At 42.3% G+C, this 23,812-nt stretch overlaps 1 protein-coding gene across 1 annotated transcript; it reads left to right on the top strand.

Annotated features, from left to right (window-relative positions):
* The first annotated feature begins 872 nt into the window (after positions 1 to 872).
* On the top strand, positions 873 to 3,396 carry LOC136950668 (uncharacterized). Its single transcript, XM_067245113.1, has 5 exons — positions 873 to 1,074; positions 1,339 to 2,399; positions 2,514 to 2,583; positions 2,842 to 3,007; positions 3,297 to 3,396. The coding sequence occupies exons 1-5, from the start codon at positions 873 to 875 to the stop codon at positions 3,394 to 3,396; spliced, it is 1,599 nt and encodes a 532-aa protein (XP_067101214.1).
* Positions 3,397 to 23,812: the final 20,416 nt, after the last annotated feature.

Below are 23,812 nucleotides of genomic sequence, written 5' to 3'. Positions count from 1 at the left end.
CAGAGCTGATCATACATTTTGGGCCACTAATCCACCTGTGGACGCTAAGATTTGAAAGCAAACACACGTTTTTCAAACAGTGTGCCAGAAAATTACACAACTTCAAAAGTCTTTGCAAAACTCTGGCAGAGAGACACCAACTACTGCAAGCCTACTTGAGTGCAGGAAACCTGTTCCCTCCACCTATACAAGTAGAAAAGGGTACAGAGTTTTATGTGAACGATTACAATGACAGGATCAGAGCATCTGTAGCTAGTTATGAGTTTGAGTCACAATCTGCAGTGGCTTGTAACAGTGAAGGGCACTGTGTACAAAAAAGGGATGTTTGTTTTGCTTGAGAACAAAGATGAAGAACTTTATGTTGGGAAAATTAACCTGGTCATTGTTCACCAAGATTCTGTGCACTTTGTGACAGAGAAACATACTTTTGTAAAGCTGATAGACATGGGCATCTACTGTGAATTAAGCGCAGCCCAAGAGGATTATGTTTGCATCAAGCACAAGGATTTGCTTGACTACCATCCTCTTCCAGTTTACAAAGTGCATGACCTGTCACTAATTGCCCTTCACCATTCTTTTTCAGTTTAAGCAGCCAGGTGAGAAAAGAAACGGGACTGTAAGAAAGGCTGGCGGGTATCAGCCAATAAGAAACTGTCTTAGTAAATGTATTAGTTAAGAATCAGTTAGAAACATAGAGAATGACGGTTGGGTTTATTTCTTACACTCGTAATCTATAATTTTGTTTAGTAGCCGAAAGAGTGCGTTCATCACAAATCAATCGATGACTAATCAACTATTAAATTGATCACAAACAGACCATTTGTGCACAATGGAAACTAATTCATGTTTAACACATTCTGATCTTTCAGATAATGAATCATCTAGAGATCAAGGAAGCAGTCTCATCTTTTCTACCAGGCCTTCCTGTTGAAACCCTGACTTCCTTGGTGGAAGGGTTTGAAGAGCTTGGTGTGGAGACCAGGGCAGACCTTGCTTTGGTACAAGAAAAGGATCTGGAGAAATACCTCAGACCAATCCAGTGTCGAAAACTGCTGAGTGGCATTCGGAATGAAGGTAAATCCATATTTTGACAGTGTAATGTGAACATTGGACAAACACGTGACAGCAACTTCAAATAAACACAAAGTTTTAGTATAATTTTTATCTTCATCTGAGCATTAGGGGTGCTGATGAACATTTGGTCTTTAACAGCCGAATGGTACAAATTGCACCATTTAAGTTTACTTGTACAAACTGAAACTTTTTTCAGCAAGAATACTCGATCAAACTTTTTCCTTCTGTATATCTAATAATCTTTTCTTATTCTGTCACTTCTAGGATTTCCAGTGCTTGACATAGACTTTGGTATTGCCTCTCCACTTGGCTCAAGTACTCCATGTCCCTCATCATCAAGTTCTGAAAGCACATGCTCTTCTTTCCGCTCAAATACTCCATGTACCTCACTATGTACCTCACCAAGTACTCAAGTTCCCTCATCATCTTTGTCGTCACCCACAATTCCTGGCCAGCAATGGTATACAAACTTCCGGGTCAGATGGTACCAGACGCCAGCAGCAGTTCAAAAAGCAGTAGCAGATCAAACAAGAGCATCACCAGGGGACAGAAGAGATATGGTGAAGGTAGTGGTGGACCAAATGTTGAAAAATGATCCCAACCCCACCAGAGGAATGTGTCAAAGCATTGCCCGGAGCATTGTAAGGGACTATCCGAATACTTTTGCCGATGTTGGGAAAAAAGGAGATATTGTTGGAGATGGCTGTCACTCTCTTCTTCAGCAAATTAAAACGAGAGTAGAATATAAAAATAGAAAAAACACTCTTGCACGGCGACGCAGAGAGAGAAGGCCCCACATTGGAGTGGCAGAGGGGGCCAGAGAAATGGCAAGAGGCCCTGTGGATCAGTACGGATGTGTGAGGTGGCGTACTGAAGAACTTCCTGCTGGAGAGACCGAGGCAACCTTGGATGAAATGAAAAGGCAACTGTGCAACATCTACTCAGAGGAAGGGATGGGCGGGGCAGAGAGAGCTGACCCTCTGATGGAGAAGACCTACATCATTCAGCGCCGGTACCTGAACAGTGTGCCTGCACCAGCCATTGCAGAAATAAAGGAGGAATGGCCTTTTCTATTCTCGCAAAGAGGCCTTTACTCCCACTTTGGTCTGCTGACAGATGTCTCCATCCTCAATAAGTTGCAAGAGGCCATGAACGGAAAAGGCAGTACAGCCATTCGTTTCTTCCAGGAACACAGCCGTCGTCCTGGGATCGAGGATGTCCTGAACACTTACGAGCCAGAGACTTCAGACAAGGCTGCATGTGTCCTTATGCTCCTGATGGCATATTTCAAAGAGCCCAAGAATTCTATCATGCTTGAGAATGATGTAAGTTGTTTAAAAGATTTATTTAAAAAAAAGTGATTGTGATTTCATTTCATTCTCTTATGCACTATGTTGAACATATGCAACTATTGATGTGTGTTGTTTCTTATTTTACAGCCGTGTGCTACAGCTGCTGATGTGCAGAGGACAGTGACGTTACCAAGCACCCCCTGCTTGATTGTCCAAGGTATTGTTGACATCTGGATTTGATATTGATATTTTGAGCTGTATGTGGTTATTTTAAATAGGCTTAATGTTCTCTGGTGTCAGGTGTGCAAGAGACAGTCAATTAGACCAATAACAATGGTCAGTGAGTGGGCCACAGTTTTCAAAAGCATTCAATGTTGAACATTTTAAATGAATGAAATTCAAGAGAGCATTCCTCTCTTGTGCAGCATTCCACTTCTTTACAGTAGTGATAGATGGGTATCTCTGTTCCCTTCAGGCGACCTGATGAAGCCTAGCACCTGGATGCTATCCATTGAAGGACAGGTGGTGATGGGACCACATGATCGCTTTATCAACGGGATAGCTGCGGTTTTTGCAAGCTACTACAATTTGAACCTGCAATATCCTGAGGATGGCTCCTGTACTTTGGAGTTTATCCAAAGGTATTGTAACACTTAAAATAACACTGGACTCTATTGCTTTTTTTATCTTGCTTGGATAGCATTTATGGTTGTTCATTTGGCATTTTTTCCTGCCTCCAATGCTTTATTACCTAGACTGATTTTGATGAATGATGAATGAATGATGAGTTTTAGGAAATGTCCACAAGATACTAAATTATTTCATGTACGATTTGGTTAAAGGGGAAGGGGCACCACTGCATGTGCCTTGGATAAACAATGCAATATTAAATCTGTAAAACTGAAAGTTGTCTTTGCTTATCGTTTACAGGTGCTTCTTGGGCATTAACCCAGAGCAAGGCTCAAAATCCAAGAGGCGTGGAGGCATAAGTCGAAATGTGAGCACACTCCAAAGAAAGCTTGTTGACTGAGTGGTCTTTGTAAATATGAAATAGTTGTCAAGGGACAGCCCTATAGTAAATTGTATAATTGAATAGTGAATTTAATGAAAATGTATGTTAAGGGACAGCCCTATAGTAAATTGTATAATTGAAAAGTGAATTTAATGAAAATGTATGTTAAGGGGACAGCCCTATAGTAAATTGTATAATTGAATAGTGAATTTAATACTTTTTTCATTATTAAAAAGTTAAAATGAGTATCGTCTTTGTTGTCTTAGTTCTTGCTTTGACTTTTAATTTAGCAAATCCAAAGCACGTTAGTGTGGTAAAATCACAGTTAACAAGTCAAATTTGCAGTATTTTGCAGTGTTAATAAAATTGTAAATGTACAGTAAATTACTGGCTACTAGTTGCATTACTTTTACAGTAAAAGTGTAAATAAACAATATTTTAATGTATAATAAAAAATTTACAGTAAATTACTGGCAGTAAAAAACAAAATACAGACAATTACTGTAATTTATATACAGCAAGACAATGTAATTTCACAGCTACATACTGCTATATCACAGTAATTCAATGACAGGACAACTGTGAAGTTACAATATACTGCTGTAGTTGTCTTGCATTTTACTGTGAAATGTTTACAGTTAATTATTGTGAAACATGTGCAGTACATTACTGTGAAATATTTATAATACATTACTGTAAAATTACTGTGAAAGTAATGCAACTAGTAGCCAGTAATTTACTGTAAAGTTACAGTGAAATATTTTACAGTGTATCTGGTATTGAGTTCTCTCCCCGACTTGCCTCTTCCTGTAGAGAATGTTGTTCTTTAACTCAAGTTTGTTCAACTCTCGTAGGAAGATGGGAAGGTCTGGCAACTCTTTCCTTACAGCTGGAGGAGGGCTTTCCCTTGTCTCCATCAGACGGATGATTTCACAGATGGCAGGATCGAGACTGTTGTTGTTTCAAATCTTCCTCTGATATACTGGAGATGACTGGAAATCCATCACAGTGCTCAAAGCTGTCAGGAATAGCTTCAGCAGACATGGCAAGGGATACGATAAGAGAACTGGTGGGATCATTACTGCTGGCATCTGCAGGAGGGCAGACTAGATGTTTCTCACAGATGGCGCTAACAGTCTTACAGGAGATACGAGTTAATTTGTCAGACTCAGGTAGGTGTCGGTAGATGAACTGGCTTATCCGCTCCTCCTCTTTCTGTGAGACTAGATCATTGACGGGCTCAACATGTGGACGTCGCGAGAGGCCATCAGCATCGAGATTTCTCTTGCCTGCACGGTACTGAAGCTGGAATCTGAAGGTGGAAAGGGCAGACAGCCAACGGTAGCTTGTTGCATCCAACTTCGCTGTGGTGAGCAGGTAGGTTAGTGGGTTACTGTCTGTGACCACTGTAAATGAAGTTCCGTACAGGTAATCAGAGCTTTTCCGTTACAGCCCACTTCAGTGCTAGGAATTCGAGTTTGTGAGCTGGATAGCGTGATTCACTTCTGGACAATCCACGGCTGGCATAGGCTATAACACGCATTGACCCTTCCTGCTCCTGATAGAGTGCTGCCCCTAGTCCAGTTGTGCTTGCATCTGTATGGAGTACATATGGCAGCTTCGGGTTGGCAAAGCCCAATACGGGAGCAGTAGTGAGCCTGTCAATTATGGTTTCAAAGGCTTGTTGACAGCTGTCTGTCCACCGGTTCCCAAAAAACTCTTTTGGCTTGTAGTACAGGCCATTAATCTCTTTAGATCTAGCACTCTTGCGGAGTGGAGGATAACCGACTGCGAGGTCATTTAACGGCTTCACTATCTTGGAATAGTTTTGAATGAACCGCCTGTAATATCCAGCAAATCCTAAAAATGAGCGTAGCTCTTTAAGGTTTTGAGGTCTGGGCCATGTCTTTAAGGCCTCATTCTTTTGGGGGTCTGTCTCAACACCATGTTGCGACACAATGTGACCTAAGTATTTCACAGACGTCTGGAAAAATGTACACTTCTCCATGGACAGTTTTAGGCCATACTCTTTTAAACGGTGAAGTACATGGAGAAGGCGGGTTTCATGCTCTTCAAAAGGTTTCTGAAAAGATTATTAGATCGTCTAAGAACACTAAGACTTCTTTTAGGTTGATATCACCCATGCACTTCTCCATCAACCTTTGGAATGTACTGGGAGCGTTAGTTATTCCTTGGGGCATCCTATTAAACTCCCAGAACCCCAATGGACACACAAAAGCAGTCTTGGGTTTGTCAGCCTCTTCGACCTCGATCTGATAATAACCTGACTTGAGGTCCAAGACGGAGAACCACTTTGAGCCTGTGAGCGCAGAGAACGTTTCTTCCAGATTTAGGAGAGCGTAGGCATCCTTGATAGTCTGCAGGTTCAGTTTTCGGTAATCAATACAAAGTCGTACGTCTCAATTTTTCTTTCTAACCACCACTATTGGTGAGGAGAACGGTGACTGACTCCTGAATTACTCCTGCCTCACTTAGCTCCTGCAGGTGTCTCCGCACTGCATCGAGGTCTTGTGGACGTATGGGTCGAGGTCGATGCTTAAAGGGGGTTTGGTCACTTAACTTGATTTGGTGTTTAACTTTATCTGTTCGACCAAAGTCTGAGTCGTGAAGAGCAAATACTTCTGGCATAGCACCTAACTTTTGCTCTATTCTCTCCCTCCATTCAGCCGAAAGAGGAGAGCCATCAAAGTTGAATTTCAGCTTCACGTCTTCAGGAGACTTTGGTGGACTATGTTGGTGAGCTGCATTGGGTGGCCCTTGGTTACCTGGCACCACTGTCTGCAAAGCATGTATTTCAGCTATGACACTCTTTGCTGGAATGATTATGTCATGCTTACTTTCGTTGCGTAACACCACTGGTACTTTCTTAGATGGAGAGTCGGGGAGACTAATTAAACAGCTGGCAGTTCTCATAAACTATGTCCAAAGTATTTGTGCCTATCAAGAGTTTTGACTGTGCGCTAGACTGCATGTCTGGTACGACTAAAGCAAGGGTGGGCACAGTAATCTCAGAGCCAAAGCAGCTCTTGGGGAAGGTGATATCTGCTTCTATGAAGCCTGAATAGGGTACAGCTTGACCATTTGCAGCCTCTACTTCTAACAGCTCATTTAAGGGGTGGATCTTTAAGTTTGAGAGGTTGCTCTCATGGAAAGACTGTGACACTGTCGTTACTTCAGATCCGGTGTCAAGAAGGCAGTTACATGTTTGTCCATTCATGAGCACTTGAGCCGTGTATTTAGCTCCAATCAACCCCTTGGGTAGTTCCACATAATTTGATCTTGTGCGCGAAAACTTCCCTTTCCTATTGTGTTCAGTAACGAAGTTGGGACTGTTGTTACTGCTTTTAGCCCTCATTTGTCCCACAATGAGAGCCGAGTTCAGTTTAAACGTTGGGAAGAGGCTTTGTCATCTTGACCGTCCCACAAGGACTGTTTTTCTTTTAGTTGTGTCTTCTTTGCAGCTACTAGTGATGGGTTTGGCTCATTAGGACATACAGATTCAATATGGCCATCCTCTCCGCATTGAAAACAGTACCAAGGCTTTGGTCTGTTACTAGGACGTTCAGATGCTTTGCTGTTTGTTGCACGCTTGGCATTGAACTTTGTCACGTTGGTCTTTGTCGTTGATGGTTTCTGTGTTTTTAATTGAATCAGTTGACTCTGCAGCTGAGTGATTTGTTTCCTCAACTCAGTGATATCATTCCCCAATGATGGGTCAGTTTCAAGAGAGCTTGCTGCCAAGAGATGTGCATTGGCTTTTTGCTTTGATGCACCAAGGTGCTTCTTCATCCGGTTGTCTTTGGCACTCTGTCTGTCTTCCTCTACACGAAGCTGCAGCAGCAACTCAGGGAATGGAAGTGGGCTGTCTCTTACGTTCAAGCTGAAGGTCAGCTATCAGCACATTATCCCAGCACCCCTGACAAAACTGCCGCAGGAGATGCTTGTCAGCTTCACTAGCATATACGTCACCTCTTCTTATCGCTTTAGTGAGAACTGTCTGTAGCCTGTGTAAGTACTGGGAAGGTTTCTCTTCAGAGTTTTGGAGTGTGTTGAGGAACACAGCGAAAAGCTCATCTCCATCTTCTATGGTTCCAAATGCCGAGTCTAATAGTTCATGGTAAGGGAGTCATGTGGTTGAGCGGTGAGGGAATCGGACTAGTAATCCGAAGGTTGCCAGTTCGATTCCCGGTCATGCAAACTGACGTTGTGTCCTTGGGCAAGGCACTTCACCCTACTTGCCTCGGGGGAATGTCCCTGTAAATACTGTAAGTCGCTCTGGATAAGAGCATCTGCTAAATGACTAAATGTAAATGTAAGGTAAGCTGTAGGCAAAGCTTGTGGGCCTAAAGGTTTGACAACATTGGCGGCTGGTGGCACCAAGCTGTCAAGGATCTTCCTTGAGCGCTGAAGGTCAGACAGAGCTGGGTCTTTGAGAATGAGCTCAATGCTAGTTCGCCATGTGTCAAAGTCTACTTCATGACCGGAGCAAGGGATTCTGCCAGAAAATGCTCTAAGTCTGAATGACGCATTCATCAGTGACCCTGGGGCGTCACTTCTCACTACATGCTCTACGATCATTCGCTGCACTTCTGGAGGGTTAGCATAATTCACATTAGTCATAGGGACTGTCTTCTCTTTAATCTGTCTGAATACTTTGGCCTCAGCCGCATGTTGGGGAGTTTTGCCATGCTCCTTTGTCTTTACAGGAGAAGCTACTTGTGGCTGCGCTACTGATATTTTAACTTCTTCATTCTCAATTTCTGTGTTGGGAGACTCGATCTCAGGCTCATCACTGGGCTCTGCACTAGCAGGTACTGATTTACTGCATTCAGATAGTTGTTCTTGCAGGATCTCTTCAAAGGATTTACCACTCAGTTTAGCGATATTTTGCAGTTCACTCAAAAAACTCTGGGTGGCGCTCACAGTTGCAGTGGGAACATATTCACTAGTCAGGGCTTTGATCAGGTATGTGACTTCACTGGGACTATCAAAACTATATGGGAGTATGGGTTCAAGGGCTCTCACTGCAGCTCCACTCTCATACTCTACAATAGCATGTCTGTGATATGGGGATTCAGGGTCATCTACTCTAATTGTTCTCCCAATACGCCCATACCGGCTCAAGAAATCAGCGACATCCTGATCTGATTCTGTATCAGTAAGTCCACTAACAATGACTGAGTTAGGCACTTTTAAATTTTCTCTGGCTACAACTTCCATATTTTGGCCAGACTTAATTCTATTTTAGGTCTGGGTATTCAGATTAATTTATTTAACTAATAATTATATCTATATTAGTACTCAACTGCTCCTGGCTGGCTCGCCATGTTATGTAGCACTTATTATAAGTAAGTTTGGACCAGGCTCGAGGTTAGGAGGAGCAGTTGGTAGTTACATAATAATAACACCCAGACCAAAACAAGTACGTTTAAATGCCGGCTTGTTTATATCAAAGAGTAGAAAGAATTAGTAAATGGTACCAAATAACAGTTTACATACACAATTTACAAAACATTGACACAATTTTGCATTTAAATGCGATCTATTCAAGTTTCAACCTTTTTGGAATGAACGAAAATAATTGAAATATTATTTCGTTGTCTTAGTTTGACAACCCAGTTGGTTTCAAGGATAACTTTTATCCTAAGTTAAATTAAAGTTTCTCTTTAATTTGCCATTCAACATCTATTATCTTGAGTTAACTCAGTTTTAGGTTCTAATTTTAATTCAGATAGTTCTAACTAAATTGAAATAAGATCTTAGGACTATCTTAGGATCTTGTTATTTTCCTATTAATATACTACGCCAGTGATCTAGCTACTTAAGCTAAGCTTTTGCAGTATCATACCCATTTGCCAGTTCAACGCAACATAGGCTAACAAGGAAAATAACAAAAGGAAAGTAAAATCAAATATAACAGTCACAACTCAACAATATGAAAAGCTATGGTGAATTATATTCAACATTTAGTTATAAATCAGTCTCTTCATCAATTGCAACCGCTGCTAGCGATTACGTTGGGCAGTCCAATGCTAGCGTTAATTCTGCTTGATGTGACGCAGAAGGAAAGTTGACGACTAGCAGTGAGTCCGCTGGAGTCCACGCTTACCGAAATCCTAAGTCCAGTAACTCCACTCAGATCAAGCACATTTATGCAGACTTATCCTACCGCAACCGGGATGAATGAGTTCAACACGCAGGTGACTCACGGATGCAAGGTTGTAGATTTTCTTCATGGGAGGCTCGCCATCTTTGCCATCTGCTTGCATGAAACGTAGCTTCAAGCATTCGAACATTTACTCCTCGGTCAACTTATGAAATAGCAACAAATAAACCACAGTCTACCTGTGTAGACAGAATGTAACATAAAACACTTTTCCAAATCAAAATAAGAGTATAAAACACTAGTTTTTCTATTCTTGTTTCGCTCACTGGCTCATTTTTGCTAACATCATTCTTCGAGCTCTCATCTCTGCAACCGACGTTTCCCGCCACAGGAAGAGCTACAGCCATTCTGATTGGCTGATACAACCATAGTATCTTAAAGTACCAGGATACCTTTTTAACATTTTAATCAGATAAAATCATAGATTTAGTAACTAATATAAATTTTACTCAGGTAAGTTTTAACTAAATTATATTTCTTTTTTAACCTGGGTTACACAGGCCTGGACTGGTAATCTGGCGTACCGGGCAAATTCCCGGTGGGCCGATATATGACATTTAATATATATATATATATATATAAATCTTTATGTATATTTTTTATATAAACTTAAAATTGGCCAATGACCGGCCCATAAAGCAGGGACAGCGGCCCATTGGTTCATTTTCCATACTGACACTGGGCTGGACTCACACTCACATCTCAACTCTTTTGGTGTACTGGTGGGTGGTGTCCGACCGATTGTGGTGGGCTAGTCTGAGCAAAAATGCCTGGGACATTTTGTTTTGTCCCAGTCCAGCCTTGGTACCAGGTGTCCCGCCAGACTTCCTTTATGGAGACATGGCGACCATGCTGCAGTCATACAGGAGGTAGCTATGGTATTACAAAAAAGTCGTTATTGCACATTAAAATCATCAGTCATCAGTCAGGAGAACAATCTGGGGGAGTTTGTTCCAGCTGGCCAGGTATTGGGCTCAAATTGGGCTCAGACAGGGGAGTGAGTGAGCACTATACCATCAGAAACACGGGTCAGTGAAAAAGTTACTCTAATCTGACCACTTTTTTCAGTAACGAGTAATCTAACACGTTACTATTTCCAAACCAGTAATCAAATTAAAGTTACTTGTCCAAGTCACTGTGCGTTACTATTTTGTCATTAATAGTAAAATATATATTTGATATACTGCGTCTCTGGGAGTGAAGTCATGTAGCCAATTCGACAATTAAGTTTCGTTTTCTGCATGAGGGTCACGTCACGTGAATATACATAGACCTACCACGCAGCGACACAAACAAGGAGGAGAGCGCATTTTCGAGTTGGAAATTCAACTACTATTTTGAGTATTTGTCAGCTAAAGATGGAAATTGTCAGGGTGTGAGGAGGGGTAAGACCCAAATGCACGAGAGATGCGAGGCATGGTAGAACAAAGGGTTTAATTCTCAAACCGGGGAACAGATAGGGTACTCACAGGGACAGGTAGTAGTAGGACAAGACAAAGACTGGACACAAAACAGAAACCTAAATACACAAAACCAAACGACTCACAGGTGGACACAATGACGCTAACGACAACGAGACACAGGTGAAGACAATGACAGGGAAACACTAGGGCAGGGCAAAACCAAAAACAAGGGGGGCACGGCTATGGCCGTGACAGAAATATCAAGGTTCGTTGTACACTCTGTGCTGGTGGCGACAAAGTGCTATCAAGCTACAAAAATACGACGTCAAATTTGTGTGTCGTCATTTTTATGTTGAGGCGGCGGGGGTGTTGTCGGCAGCTGCTGAATGTAACTAATAAAGTAACTTGTAATGTAACTTAGTTACTTTTAAAATGAAGTAATCTGTAAAATAACTTACTAAGTAAGTTACTTTTAAAGGAGTAATCAGTAATCAGATTACTTTTTCAAAGTAACTGTGGCAACACTGCTTGGGTTACATACACAAGTCTGCTTGCCGGAAAGAACAACCGCCACTTCAAACGCAATTCCACCTTTTTGCTCCCTCCATACCTGTTTGCGCTAATTGTAGGCCAAAGGCCATCCTGTGCATTATCATCTGCTTATGTGCTGGCAGAGGAAAGAGGAGTTTCCAATTGGGTTTGGATGTTTATGGGCTGTGGCTGAGATTGGATTTTTCTGCCAGTTTCTCTCAGTTCCGTTGTTGGTTCGGTATTAAAACAGGTGCGGCACAACTATGTTGTGGTTATGAATGCCATGCTTAGGCTGGGGGAGAACTACAAACTGTAGGTTTGTAGACTGTGGTTCAGACAGTGCCATCAAGGTAGCTTGATTACACAGTATAATGAGATATTGATTTACATTTTTCTTCTCTGCCAGTGGAAAACTTTCCCAGTATCAGAGATATGGCTTGGCCTGATATGTGACAAAGAAATCCAAACTAAACACACAGTAATGATTGCCTCCATCTCACAGATTGTCTTAAACACATCAACATCCCAACATCTTTTGATTGTGTAAACATTCAAGAAGCAATTGTCGAAAAAATATCCCCTCCCCCAAACAACCTGCATTGTTCTCTGCCAATGGAAATAAATACTGTTGTCTTTTACATATAAGAATTACTCTTAGTTGAATCTTCAATGTCATCTTCAAGAGAGAACATGTACTGTGTCTGTGTGCCTCTCTGGTAATGAATGTTATTTACAATGACAAGTATTCTCAGATAGATTGCTGTGAAAGTTTGATAAAGTGGCCCTCACCTCACAAGTGTTCCGACAGTGCGATGGTTGAAGGTGCAGCCCACACATCCTGCGGGATTCTAGTATTCTCTTTGAGCCTTTGACCCTCTCAAGCTTGCCCTCCAACATGTGCCCATCTGAGGTTCACGAGTTCAGTAATCACACCATAGATTGAATAGATAGCTTTTATTGAAGCTGGGCAGGTAGCAAAGCCAAGCCTAATGCATTGCGGTACAGGCTGGTAGCAGAGCCAAGCCTAATGCAGGGTGTCACAGGCTGGTAGCATAGCCGAGCCTGAGGCTGGTAGCAGAGCCGAGCCTGAGGCGGTTAGTGTAGGCTGGTAGCAGGGCAGAGCCTGGTGCTGATGGAGGCCGGTAGCAGAGCCGGGCCTGGGTTCCTGGGAGGATGAGAGTGTGATTAGGGGATGCAGAGATGGTGGAGGTGATGTGGATGGTGCATGTATAGTTACCGGGGAGGTGATGTGGATGGTTCATGAATAGTTACCGGGTATGGACTCGGGGTGTGGCGGAGAGTCCTTATGGGTCACGGCCCAGCAGCGGCTCGATCGGATCCCCCGGGGAGCCTGGATAGACAGGGAGAAGCAGAGAAAAGGGGAGGGAGGGAGGGCGACAAAAACATGCTAGCACAAGGATCAGAGCAACGGAAGACACTTTATACAAACCTCGTAATTGGCAGTGGCAGCAGCGTACCAGACGGTGATGGAGGAGGTGAGGATGGACTCAATGATGGCTGAGTAGAAGTGCACCATCATTGTCTTTGGCAGGTTGATCTTCTTCAGCTGCCAAAGGAAGTACATCCTCTGTTGTGCTTTCTTGATGTGGGAGCTGATGTTCAGTTCCCACTTGAGGTCCTGGGAGAGGATAGTGCCCAGGAAGCGGAAGGACTCCACAGTGTTGACTGGGGAGTCACACTCACCCCCATCACCTGTGTGATGGGGGTGAGTGGGGCTGTGTTCTTCCTGAAGTCCACAACCATCTCCACTGTCTTAAGAGCATTGAGCTCTAAGTTGTTCTGGCTGCACCAGGTCACCAGGTTGGCTGCTTCCCACCTATAATCAGACTAGTCTCCACCAAAGATGAGCCCAATAAGGGTGGTGTCATCCGCAAACTTCAGGAGTTTGACGGACGGATGACTGGAGGTGCAGCTGTTGGTGTACAGGGAGAAGAGCAGAAGAGAAAGGACGCAGCCCTCAGGTGATCCGGTGCTGATGGACCGGGAGTCAGAGACTTGTGTTCCCAGCTTAACGCACTGCTTCCTGTCAGACAGGAAGTCAGTGATCCACCTGCAGGTGGAATCAGGCACGTTCAGCTGGGAGAGCTTGTCCTAAAGCAGGGCGGGGATGATGGTATTGAAGGCAGAGCTGAAGTCCACAAACAGGATCCTGGCATAGGATGCTGGGGAGTCCAGGTGCTGTAGGGTGAAGTCGAGGGCCATGTTAACTGCATCGTCCACAGACCTGTTGGCAGTGCCGCTGCTAGCCATTTTGGTGCCCTAAGCATAATTACTTTATGATGCCCCCCCCCCCTAAAAAGAACGATTGTTTTTGCCAGTTTAACTTTTTATTACCGAACATTTAACTCAATACCAATAGCCTAACACAACAGCAGCATCACAATGTAACACCTATTCAGAGGTGGTGGTTCTCTGCTGTGTATCTGTACCTAAACAGCTGCTTGAGGGTGGTTGATCAGGGCTTGGCAGGGACGGACTGGGAGTAAAAATAGGCCCTGGACTTTGATCCAGACCGGCCCACCAGAACCGGCCCCCGTATACGCCACCACAGCTGCCCTGCCAATGCATCCACATTCTGTGTTTGATGTGATGCTAGTTACGGAGTTCCCAACGTAATGGAAGCGCGCAACACGCGCGAGCGAAAAATTTTGGTCTTTATTAGAGCGCAAAATAGTTTTTAAGCTTCATGTAAAATAAACAGCCGTTTTTCAATTGGTAAAACCTTGTCTAGTGAAGGTGATGTATTTTTGTCTCTTAATGCTTCAGCCCCACCCTTTTCTTAGACTGGTTTTCCAAATTATAAACATTTAAAACTGAAAGCATGCAGCCAAGGAGCTCTCCACCTTTATTACTCATTTAAAAACTATTTGATAAATCGAATATAAAAGCATCATAGAATGTAAAGTAAAGTAACAGCTAGCTGGCGTCAGTTACTTGTAAAATGCATAGATAATGTTTAACAGTTAAATCTCAATTTAGCTTGCACCTAACATATTTGAGTGTGCTAACATTAGCAATAACGTCAGCTAGTTCGAGGTGTATGCATAGGCTAACCATTAAATTAGCAGCACATTTCCCGTATTTAACAATGATTAAACATGGTCTTACCTGAAAATGATACACGGGCATCATTTCGCAGTTTCTTTCTCTTTCTTATTTCTGCCCCTGACTCCTGTTGTCTTTTTGAGGCCATTTTCGAAAAGTCGACCCTACTGTCAAAGTTCGTCAGGCCACTGAGATAGGAAAGGTCTAGTGATGGGTCGTTCGCGAACGATCCGGCTCTAAGAGCCGGCTCTTGAAGGTGAACGTCGGGAGCTGGCTCGCATATCTGAAGAGCCGACTCTATTTTTAATAGATTAATACAGCCTATGAAAACTAAATAATTATGATATAATGAATTTTAATTGTATTTAAAATAATTGACTAATTCAAAGAACAACAAAAAAATACTTGTAGGCTTAAAGGCGCACACGATCATCCTCACATTCTGTTCCTGTCAATCCTGCATGAGGGAGGGCCGAGCCAACTCACACAGTCAGAGAGTAGTCAAAACTCGGAGGAGAGCCACGACAAATCAATGCATTTTTTAAGATTTATACGGTCGAGTATGATTTCATTTCATAATTTAATTCAAATGGTTTTTTCACACCTATCATAGTCAAATTCATAGTTAAAACATGTATTTTTTAAAGAGCCGTTCGGGAGCCAAAAGAGCCGGCTCTTTTTAGTGAGCTGAGCCATACGAGCCGGCTCATGAAAAAGAGCCGGAATGCCCATCACTAGAAAGGGCACCCACAGCGAGCTTGGGAAGTTGAGTGTATATTTGTTTTTTGTTTTGTTTTTGGGGGGGGGCACTATCGTAACCTTTTTTGAGCAATTAAATATATCTCTTGTTCTGCCTGTGATATACATGCCTAAAATGTGCCTAATATTTATATACTGATATAATATCGGCATTATAATTATTAGTACTATGATGATTTTTGAGTTGGCAATTCTTTGGTGCCCCCTCAGGACTTGGTGCCCTACGCACAGCGCGTAGTGCGCGTTATGGGAGCGGCGGTACTGCCTGTTGGCTCTGTAGGCAAACTGCAGGGGGTCCAGTAGAGGGTCTGTGATGGATTTAAGGTGTGCCAGCACCAGGCGCTCGAAAGACTTCATTACCACAGAGGTCAGGGCGACGGGTCTGTAGTCATTATGTCCTGTTGGCCTTGGCTTTTGTTGGTGTATTAATGTGTTTTTGCGTGTGTGTGTGCACATATGCATGCATCTGTATAGAGAGTGTGTGACCAGTTTTGATATTCCTCTGCTTGCTATGCTGAGGCAGTCCTATAGGTGAGCTCTTTGATGTTGAGCTCTGTCAACCACTGCCCACTTCCTGCTGGTGTTGAGCCATCACGTCTTTACGGCTTGTGAGGGTGGTGAAACAACCAGCTACACATGCAAGAGGCACCCAGGAACAAACACATGAGCTTCTGACTGGAAGTGGGCCTATAGCCCAGACGAAAGAAAGAAGGGACATCCACTCATAAAGAAGTCCCCTCAACCAATATACTTAATGATTCAATAGGTTTAAGGTCAGATCTTTCTGCTTTCCAGACTGAAAATGTAAAGCCAGGTTTGTAATAATATGCCTAAGCAGGTGCCAGGGTACAGTAGGGTCTGTGTGCTCCAGTTCTGACGCATGCAGGACGCAAACCCTGTGAGGCAGGGACTGGTCTTCCTCCAAACTATTTTGAGCCGTTTCCAACAGGCCTGAACCACATCTAAATATAGGCTTGTCTGTTACTATGGACTTGGCAGGGCTACTGAACAGTCGCAGTACTGTGCAACTACACCGCAGGAATTTCTGATGCTGTAATATGAAAACCGGGGGCCCCTCGGAGACCTTAACTCCTGGCCGATCTGTCACAGGGATGCAGGAGAACCTGAATGGAAAAGAAAACTTTTCACCAATTTAGTGGAGCCGAGGATTTCAATTCACACATAGAAAGGGAGAAAGTTGTGGTGGAGGGGTTGGAGGTGGGTGTAGCTAACCATCGCCCAAAAATTGCCCTAAGAATTTATGCACAAATCAAACAAAACAAACAAATAATATCTCTGCTGGTTGTCTTCCACTCCAACTGGGAAGCTCTATTCAGATTCAAAAATCACTTGGTCATTTTATGATCATTTAGGTTTTTCTGCATTGGCATGGTCTATCGACAGCTGACTGGACTTTATTGTTGTTTATTTGTTAGTTTCTTTCTCCAGAGTAATCGGGCTAACTGACAGTGATGCAGACATTCATTAGAGGGGGCATTCATCCATGAGGCGTTTAAAGTTTACTGCAACGACAGGGAGCACCGTTCGTAATAATCCCTACTCAACTCAATATGATATGAGAATGAAACAAAGTACAGCGAATTCTACATGTTTTACCTTCTATACTTGGCACACGACAATTTTCATAAGTACTTGAGCTCTAAATTTTAAAAAGTTAATTTATTCACACCAGTGTCAAGGTTTTTCTGAGGTTTTTCCTTTTTATTGAGCAGTTTGAGGAGTTGTGACTGGGTAACTGACCGGTATATTTCTCTCCTCTGAACTATTGACACAGAAGTTATTTGTCTCTTGCTGTGTAAACTGTGAAGATGACTCACTCTCAGGCATCTCAGCTCTTCACTCTCATAACATTCATGAGCCTATGAAGAGAAAGGTGCTCACCATTGAAAAAATCAGACTTGGAGAAGGGTCAAAAGAAAAAGAAACGGTTATTTAAAAAAACTGTATGTAACACTCATGCAGGCAGTGTCAACACACACATGCTAAATATATTGTCTGTTTCTCCCTATGTTGCTGTCCTTCCTTCAAGGGAAGCCAGGATCATGGTCAGCCACATCAACAGTGACTGAAGCCAATTCCATGTGCTCATCCATGTTCTGGACAGGGACATAGGCTGGAGAGCGATCAGTTCTGTATGTTTTGTTTTTAGTATTGAGGTTTCCTAACCCTAACCTTTTACGAGTACGAGAAGAACATGCAAACTCCACACAGGAAGGCCCGCAGAGATAGTAGTAGTAGGAATCGAACCCAGGATCTTCTTGCTGTGAGGAGACAGTCCAAGGCACTGCATCACCTTGCCACAAGACCATCATGATTGGTGCTCAAAGTAACTTTCAAATCAAAGCTAGACAAAAAAACTAGTTAATCAAGTTCATACACAAACACACATAGAGGCCTGTGCAAACCCTGTCTGTGCCTGCAGGTGAGTAGACAGACACAGGAGTCAGACCCTCCAGTGTCTTCTGTTTCATCATCCTGCCAGACAGTATCTCCTTGACAGCTTTAACTTCTAGCAGGTGAAATACACATCAGCATGTGGAGCCTGGGAGGGGAGAGCTTCATACTGCAATGTGCCACAAAGCAGGTCCTGGACAGACAACACATGATGGAAAGCCTTGACACAGCAACCTCTCTTATATTTTCAACCGATTTTGAAACGGTTTGGTTTGTTATCAACGTCAGAGATGTCGGTATGCCACTGCATACTTATGAATAATTATGTTTTTTTTTTTTTTTTATAGAATAGAAGTATGCAGTGGCATAACGACATCTCTGACGTTGATAACAAACCAAACCGTTTCAAAATCGGTTGAAAATTGAGCAAGTTATGGTCATTTAAAAAGTACATGTAGATTCAACACAATGTTATGGGTGAGCGAGTTGACTTTAGCAAGATGGCCACCATGTGCGGACATTCTAGACTCCGCCGTAAGACATCTAGTGTTTATATATATCTATGGCTAGCCCACCCTAGCTGTTTAGTACTAGATGTGAATTGTCTACAGTATTGTTTTTAGAGTATTGGTATTAATAAATTCATACTTTTATAACCCACCTCACTGTGTTGGTTCTGTGCCTCAAGGATCACGTATTTCAACCTGCTTCCCATTACATAAGCACACAGAACATATATTACATTTATAATAAGATAAAATATAGTAAACCTCCTAATGTACAAATAATATACAATATTCAATACAGTATACTAAACCTCTAATACACATAATAACCTATACTAACCGTATAAACCTATACTAACCTAAGACAAGTGAAGCACAACAGTGTCCAATAGTACAATTGTTTCAATGCCTTTGTTCCACAACTAATCAAATCACTTCTGTATAAGGGTTTGCATCTTTGTAAGATAAATCCATTGCCACTCAAGTTGTCTGAAATGCCATCTAAAATCAATACATTCAATTAATCCTGCCTGCTTTAAAAATAAAATTGAGATGGGCCCCTTTGAGACAATCCATCAATTTCTCTCTTCATGTAGCCTCTGAATAGCCTATAAAAGTAGAAAGACAGAGACCTTTGCTGATGCATACAGTGTACATTTTTACCACTAAATTCACTTTCTTGTATATGGCCGGAACATTGTACTTAACCTCTATCATTTAGAAAAAGTTAGAAATCTCCTGCGTTCTCACGGCTTTGTTCAATAAAAAATGCTCTTACTAACTTTAATGGCGACTATATTCCATGGCTGGCTGCCTCTCCATTTCTATGAACCAATTTTTTTCCACACAATGTCCATGGGTGCAAGCGCACACACAGCTCAAGCTCATTTATGTATTTATGTAAAAGAAGATTATTATTATTTTCTTTTTTTGATTTGGCAAAGTAGATAATGATTTATATACTTTGTGGGGATTTGTGTGTATAAATACAAATAAGTAAACCACAAAGCCCATCTTTTATGCCAACATAAAACATTGTCGGCATTTACTCAGGGATGATCAAATGTTTGCAGGAACCATTCAACCACTGGAGCATTGATGAATGGCTGAGAGACTGATATCCGGGGTGGGTGCCAGGGGACATGCAGAGGGCTGGGAGAGAGGTGGGGATGACTCAAGACACATGCCTCAACTCAGTCTGCTCAGATGAGATTTTTGATGAAAGAGAAGGTGACAAGAAGGAAGAAGGGAGAGAGAAAAGAGAGAGAAAGAGAGACAGGGCTAATGTTTGAGTGAAGTGGCATGCAAACCTGCATCAGACCAAGGATCAGCACCACTCCCATCACACAGTGGAGGCATTGTTCACCCCACACAAAGAGTGTGGGCTTCCTTCAGCAGCCTGGATGGTACTTTAATGCTGCTCACACCAGCACAACAGCTTTCCTTTCTTATTTTCTTACCCAGTCAATCTCTCTTTCTTTTCCCAAGGAACTAAACATGTAATTTGTTGTTTTCTGGTTGTGTGTGTGTTTGTGTGTGTGTATGTGTGTGTGTGGGGGGGGGGGTGGTTAACCCCTGTGTTATCTTTGGGACATTCTGACCCATCAGTCTTTGTGACCCACCGTCGTATTGCGACAACTTTACCACATACAAAAACAAACTAAAGCATTTTCTTTTAACCGTTGGGCTGTCTCAGACCCCCTACATTGCAAAGGTTAAAAGAAAATTATTTGTATTTGTTTTTGTATTGGGTAAAATTGGGTAAACACAACAATGGTTCGTTATGAACCTTTGGGTCATGTGACCCGAAGGCAGCACGAGGGTTAAGTTAAAACATACTGTACCCAATATATTTTTATAGGGACGATGACAAGAAGTATTTTGCAGTTCCTTCCCTTTCCTTTTAAAATCATTGCTTGTCGAATAAAAAATAAAACAAACGGGGAAAAACTCCCCACAGTGTAAAACCCAAATTGGTCTTCTGAATGAAACTTCGATTCAGGGATCCCATTTTACTGGAAGAAATGTCAAGCAGGATAGAATTACCAGGTATCTTTGGGTCCAGACCCAAACCTGGCAAGCAATGAATTCACTATGTATGAACAAGAGCACTGAGAACCCAGTACCTTCTCTGTGTGATCCTTTTAGTCTGGTGGAAACTGATCATGTCTTTTCCAACACACTTGGAATGTGCTTTTCCATCTCAACATCGTTGAAAGTCTGCTTTGTGTCACACAATGGTAAGTTTGTTCCTAAAATGGTTCTGATTCCCATACCAGAAAATATCAGCCCATTGATACGGGGATCTGGCCCACGGATAGCTGGCCTGACTGTGCAGATTTGACTTTGAAAAATATACTTGCAAAATTATTCTATTTAATCAATCAACAATACACAGGCAATGTACTTTAAAAATGTATACAACAATACTAACTACAGTAGATGTTTAACAACTATAAACTCTGCTGTGACTACTGAGTCACACTATTTGCCTGGTGAGATCTTGATAAAGAATCTGGAGGGAACAGAGATAAGCTCTTGTGTCAAGGTTAGCATTTTTAGAAAAGGAAAGCTTGTTTGTGCTGATGTGATTGGCTATTTATTTTTTCAGTAGGATGTCATGGTGGTGTGATGTTGTGATAGGTAGAAGGTTCCAATACTTTTAAGAAGGGAGATGTGGGATGGACAAAGGCAGCAATGTGACAGATTAGCAACCTTTACTGTCACCAATCGTAGCACAGAAGAGAAATTAAGCTGTTTGTAGTAATGTAACTCAAATGCCAAACCTGATTCTATCAAAACCTATGAGCTTATAGCCCACCTGCTTTTCTCTGAACATTGTTACCGACCTGCCATCTCAAAAAGCCTTACGTCAAATCAATGCAAAATACTATTTTGTCTTTGTTTTGCATTTTTAAATTTATTTTCCTTCAATGGGAACACGAAAGCTGGATATACAATACTGTGTGTGCCCTTTAAGACAGAGCCTGATTTCAGGGAAGTGAGGTTGTCAGCTGTGGTTTCCCTCCCACCTACTGTCCCCTCCAATTCTCCATCTGACATGGAGCGCTAAGGGAAGAGCTTTCTGTCACAGTGGAACACCAGGGGCATACTAATGTCAGGCCAGGCCAGCTGCTATCCATGTTTGGATGGATGAGGCTATGTAATGTTACAGAACCTTCCCATCCTCCATTATCACACCTCAAAAATCTGGACCAGAGCTTAGTTGCCAAGCTCCAGGTACTGTGCATAGCAATGGATGAGTAAATTCAAGGGACTGAATTGAATCCAGGCCTATATTATTTTTCTCTTCTGGAACATGCCTGAGGTCATCTGTTGTGGGAGAGGGGGTCCATGGAGCTACCCTCTCCCGTGCAAGTCCCTCCCTCAAGCAACTTGAAACCACAGGGGTTTCATAAGATGCAGTTTACTGAAGGCTACTTTGAGAGGCCCTATGAGAGTTAAAGGTACCCGCCATTGTGGGCGAGTCTATCGAGTGACATCATCCCCCCGAACTACAAATGTTTATATTTTCCTTTGGTCAGCTAGACTAGGTTCTAGTAGGCAGATATTTCATGACCCTTCATTGTTGTTGGCCAGAAAGATCCAATATAAACATGTCATGAATTTTGAGTAGTTGAGTGGCATGTGAAAATGTCAAGGGTGTTTTTAGCATTATGTGCTAAAAGAACAACAGACAGCCCACTCAAAGCAAGGTCAAAGCTAAACATAATCTATCATCTGGTCCAGTGAAAGCCCATACTAAGAAATCTGGGAGTCTGGACATGTTAACGATCTAAAGCACTGTTTATGTGACAATGCAAGGTTTCTATGTTGCTATGATTACAAATGTTGTTGTTTTTTTCACAGGTACACTTGCACTTATAGCAGTTCATGTTGTTTAATTGTAAACTTGTTTAACTACATGCTCTTATGGTTCTTCCCTTTGGCACTTACTTTGGTTGTTCACAATGTGTGCTTCATGTTTTGGCTACTCGCAATGTTTTGTGGCTATCTCGTTGTTATGATCAGTAACCTATGCACTTTGTAAAGCTCTCTCTTGGAAGTCACTTTGGATAAAAGCGTCTGCTAAATGAATAAATGTAAATGGTAGGATATGACCCTTAGATGACCTGTGCAGGGGTAATTCTTCCCCTAAGTTCTTTAAGGCCGAGCAGGATATTGTTTTGGCATTCTCAACAACTTCCTATAGCACCACAAAGTCTAGCGATGCAGTGTCATGCCCCTGAGGCCTGTGCTAGTGGCCAGGCAAGCAGGGAAGCCTGTTTCCGATTTCCCCAGTGGTCTGCCACTGCACCGCTAACCCACCACCGAGAGTGAATATTGCAACATCAGCATAACATAAGACAGTCAAGTCTACTCCCCCTGGCTCAGAGAGACTTCACTACTTAGAAACAGGGGCAAAATCAAGTCCAAAGAGGAGAATGAAGTGCAGCTAATGCAGTCAGAGACTTCTGACTGTCTACATAACAGCATGTAACCTAAGAGAAGCTTCTCAGTAGGTAATGTGATTTTAGTGCTGAGGAAATAATACAAAATATTGATAGGATATCAAGGCAGTCTACTTTGAGACATAGAGAGGTTTCTCTGCCAGTCCCTCTATATGTTCAAACAGAAGTTCCACAGACCTGAGTCATCCCCATACACACACCATTTTACTAGTTTTTGACAGATGAGGCTGAGATTCAATTGTCACTTGCATGCCAAGTTCCCTAGTAATCATAGCTCAGGTGCGCCTTCCCTATTCCCACTCTGGGTAATTTGTAGGGAACATTTTCATTTGAGGAAGTGGCATGTAGCTTTAATGAAGGCATCACTACTTGGCTGCACAGATAGCTGCTGGAGCTGTCACGGTTGTTTGGTCACAAGCCAGGCTCTCAACTAAGGTTCTGATATATATGTATGGAATCATATCAGAAATAAATACATTCATTTGTTTAACCCTCGTGCTGCCTTCGGGTCACATGACCCAAAGGTTCATAACGAACCATCGTTGAGTTTACCCAATTTTACCTAATACAAAAACAAATTAAAATAATTTTCTTTTAACCTTTGCAATGTGGGGGGTCTGAGACAGCCTAGCTGTTAAAAGAAAATGCTTCACTTTGTCTTTGTATGTGGTAAATCTGTCGCAATACGACGGTGGGTCACAATGACTGATGGGTCAGAATGACCCGAAGATAACACAAGGGTTAAGAAAGCTCAATTAATTTTTGGGGAAATTTGTTAATTTATAGTTTCTTATTGATTAACATAACAAAAACTGATAAAACTAACATGAATCACAATGTGAATCAGTAACATAGGACCTCTCTAAAGTTCAATGAAGGAATGATTGAATCACAGAAGAGGCCAGCGCAGTTCTCAGGGTAATTACTATTCAATCTGACTGTCTGGTTATAGGACATAGATTTTTTTGCACTTAGATCACAGGCTCTTGTGACATCCCTTGTTCGTCATTAATTTCCCAGACGACAAGCAAGAAAAATTTAGCTGATTCATTGCACTCCACTTGCGTAATGAGAGTGCCGTCTTTTTTGTCTTTG

The sequence above is a fragment of the Osmerus mordax genome, chromosome 10 (assembly GCF_038355195.1).
Source record: "Osmerus mordax isolate fOsmMor3 chromosome 10, fOsmMor3.pri, whole genome shotgun sequence".
Taxonomy (NCBI): domain Eukaryota; kingdom Metazoa; phylum Chordata; class Actinopteri; order Osmeriformes; family Osmeridae; genus Osmerus; species Osmerus mordax.
Note: the sequence above shows the minus strand (reverse complement) of the source record. Positions and strands in the feature narration are given on the sequence as shown.

What these genes read in the sequence shown, in the direction of transcription:
- LOC136950668 (XM_067245113.1), top strand. Translation starts at nt 873, where the DNA reads ATGAATCATCTAGAGATCAAGGAAGCAGTCTCATCTTTTCTACCAGGC. An exon ending in CTATCATGCTTGAGAATGAT is followed by an intron (nt 2,400 to 2,513) that starts GTAAGTTGTTTA and finishes CTTATTTTACAG; the next exon opens with CCGTGTGCTACAGCTGCTGA. An exon ending in CCCCTGCTTGATTGTCCAAG is followed by an intron (nt 2,584 to 2,841) that starts GTATTGTTGACA and finishes TGTTCCCTTCAG; the next exon opens with GCGACCTGATGAAGCCTAGC.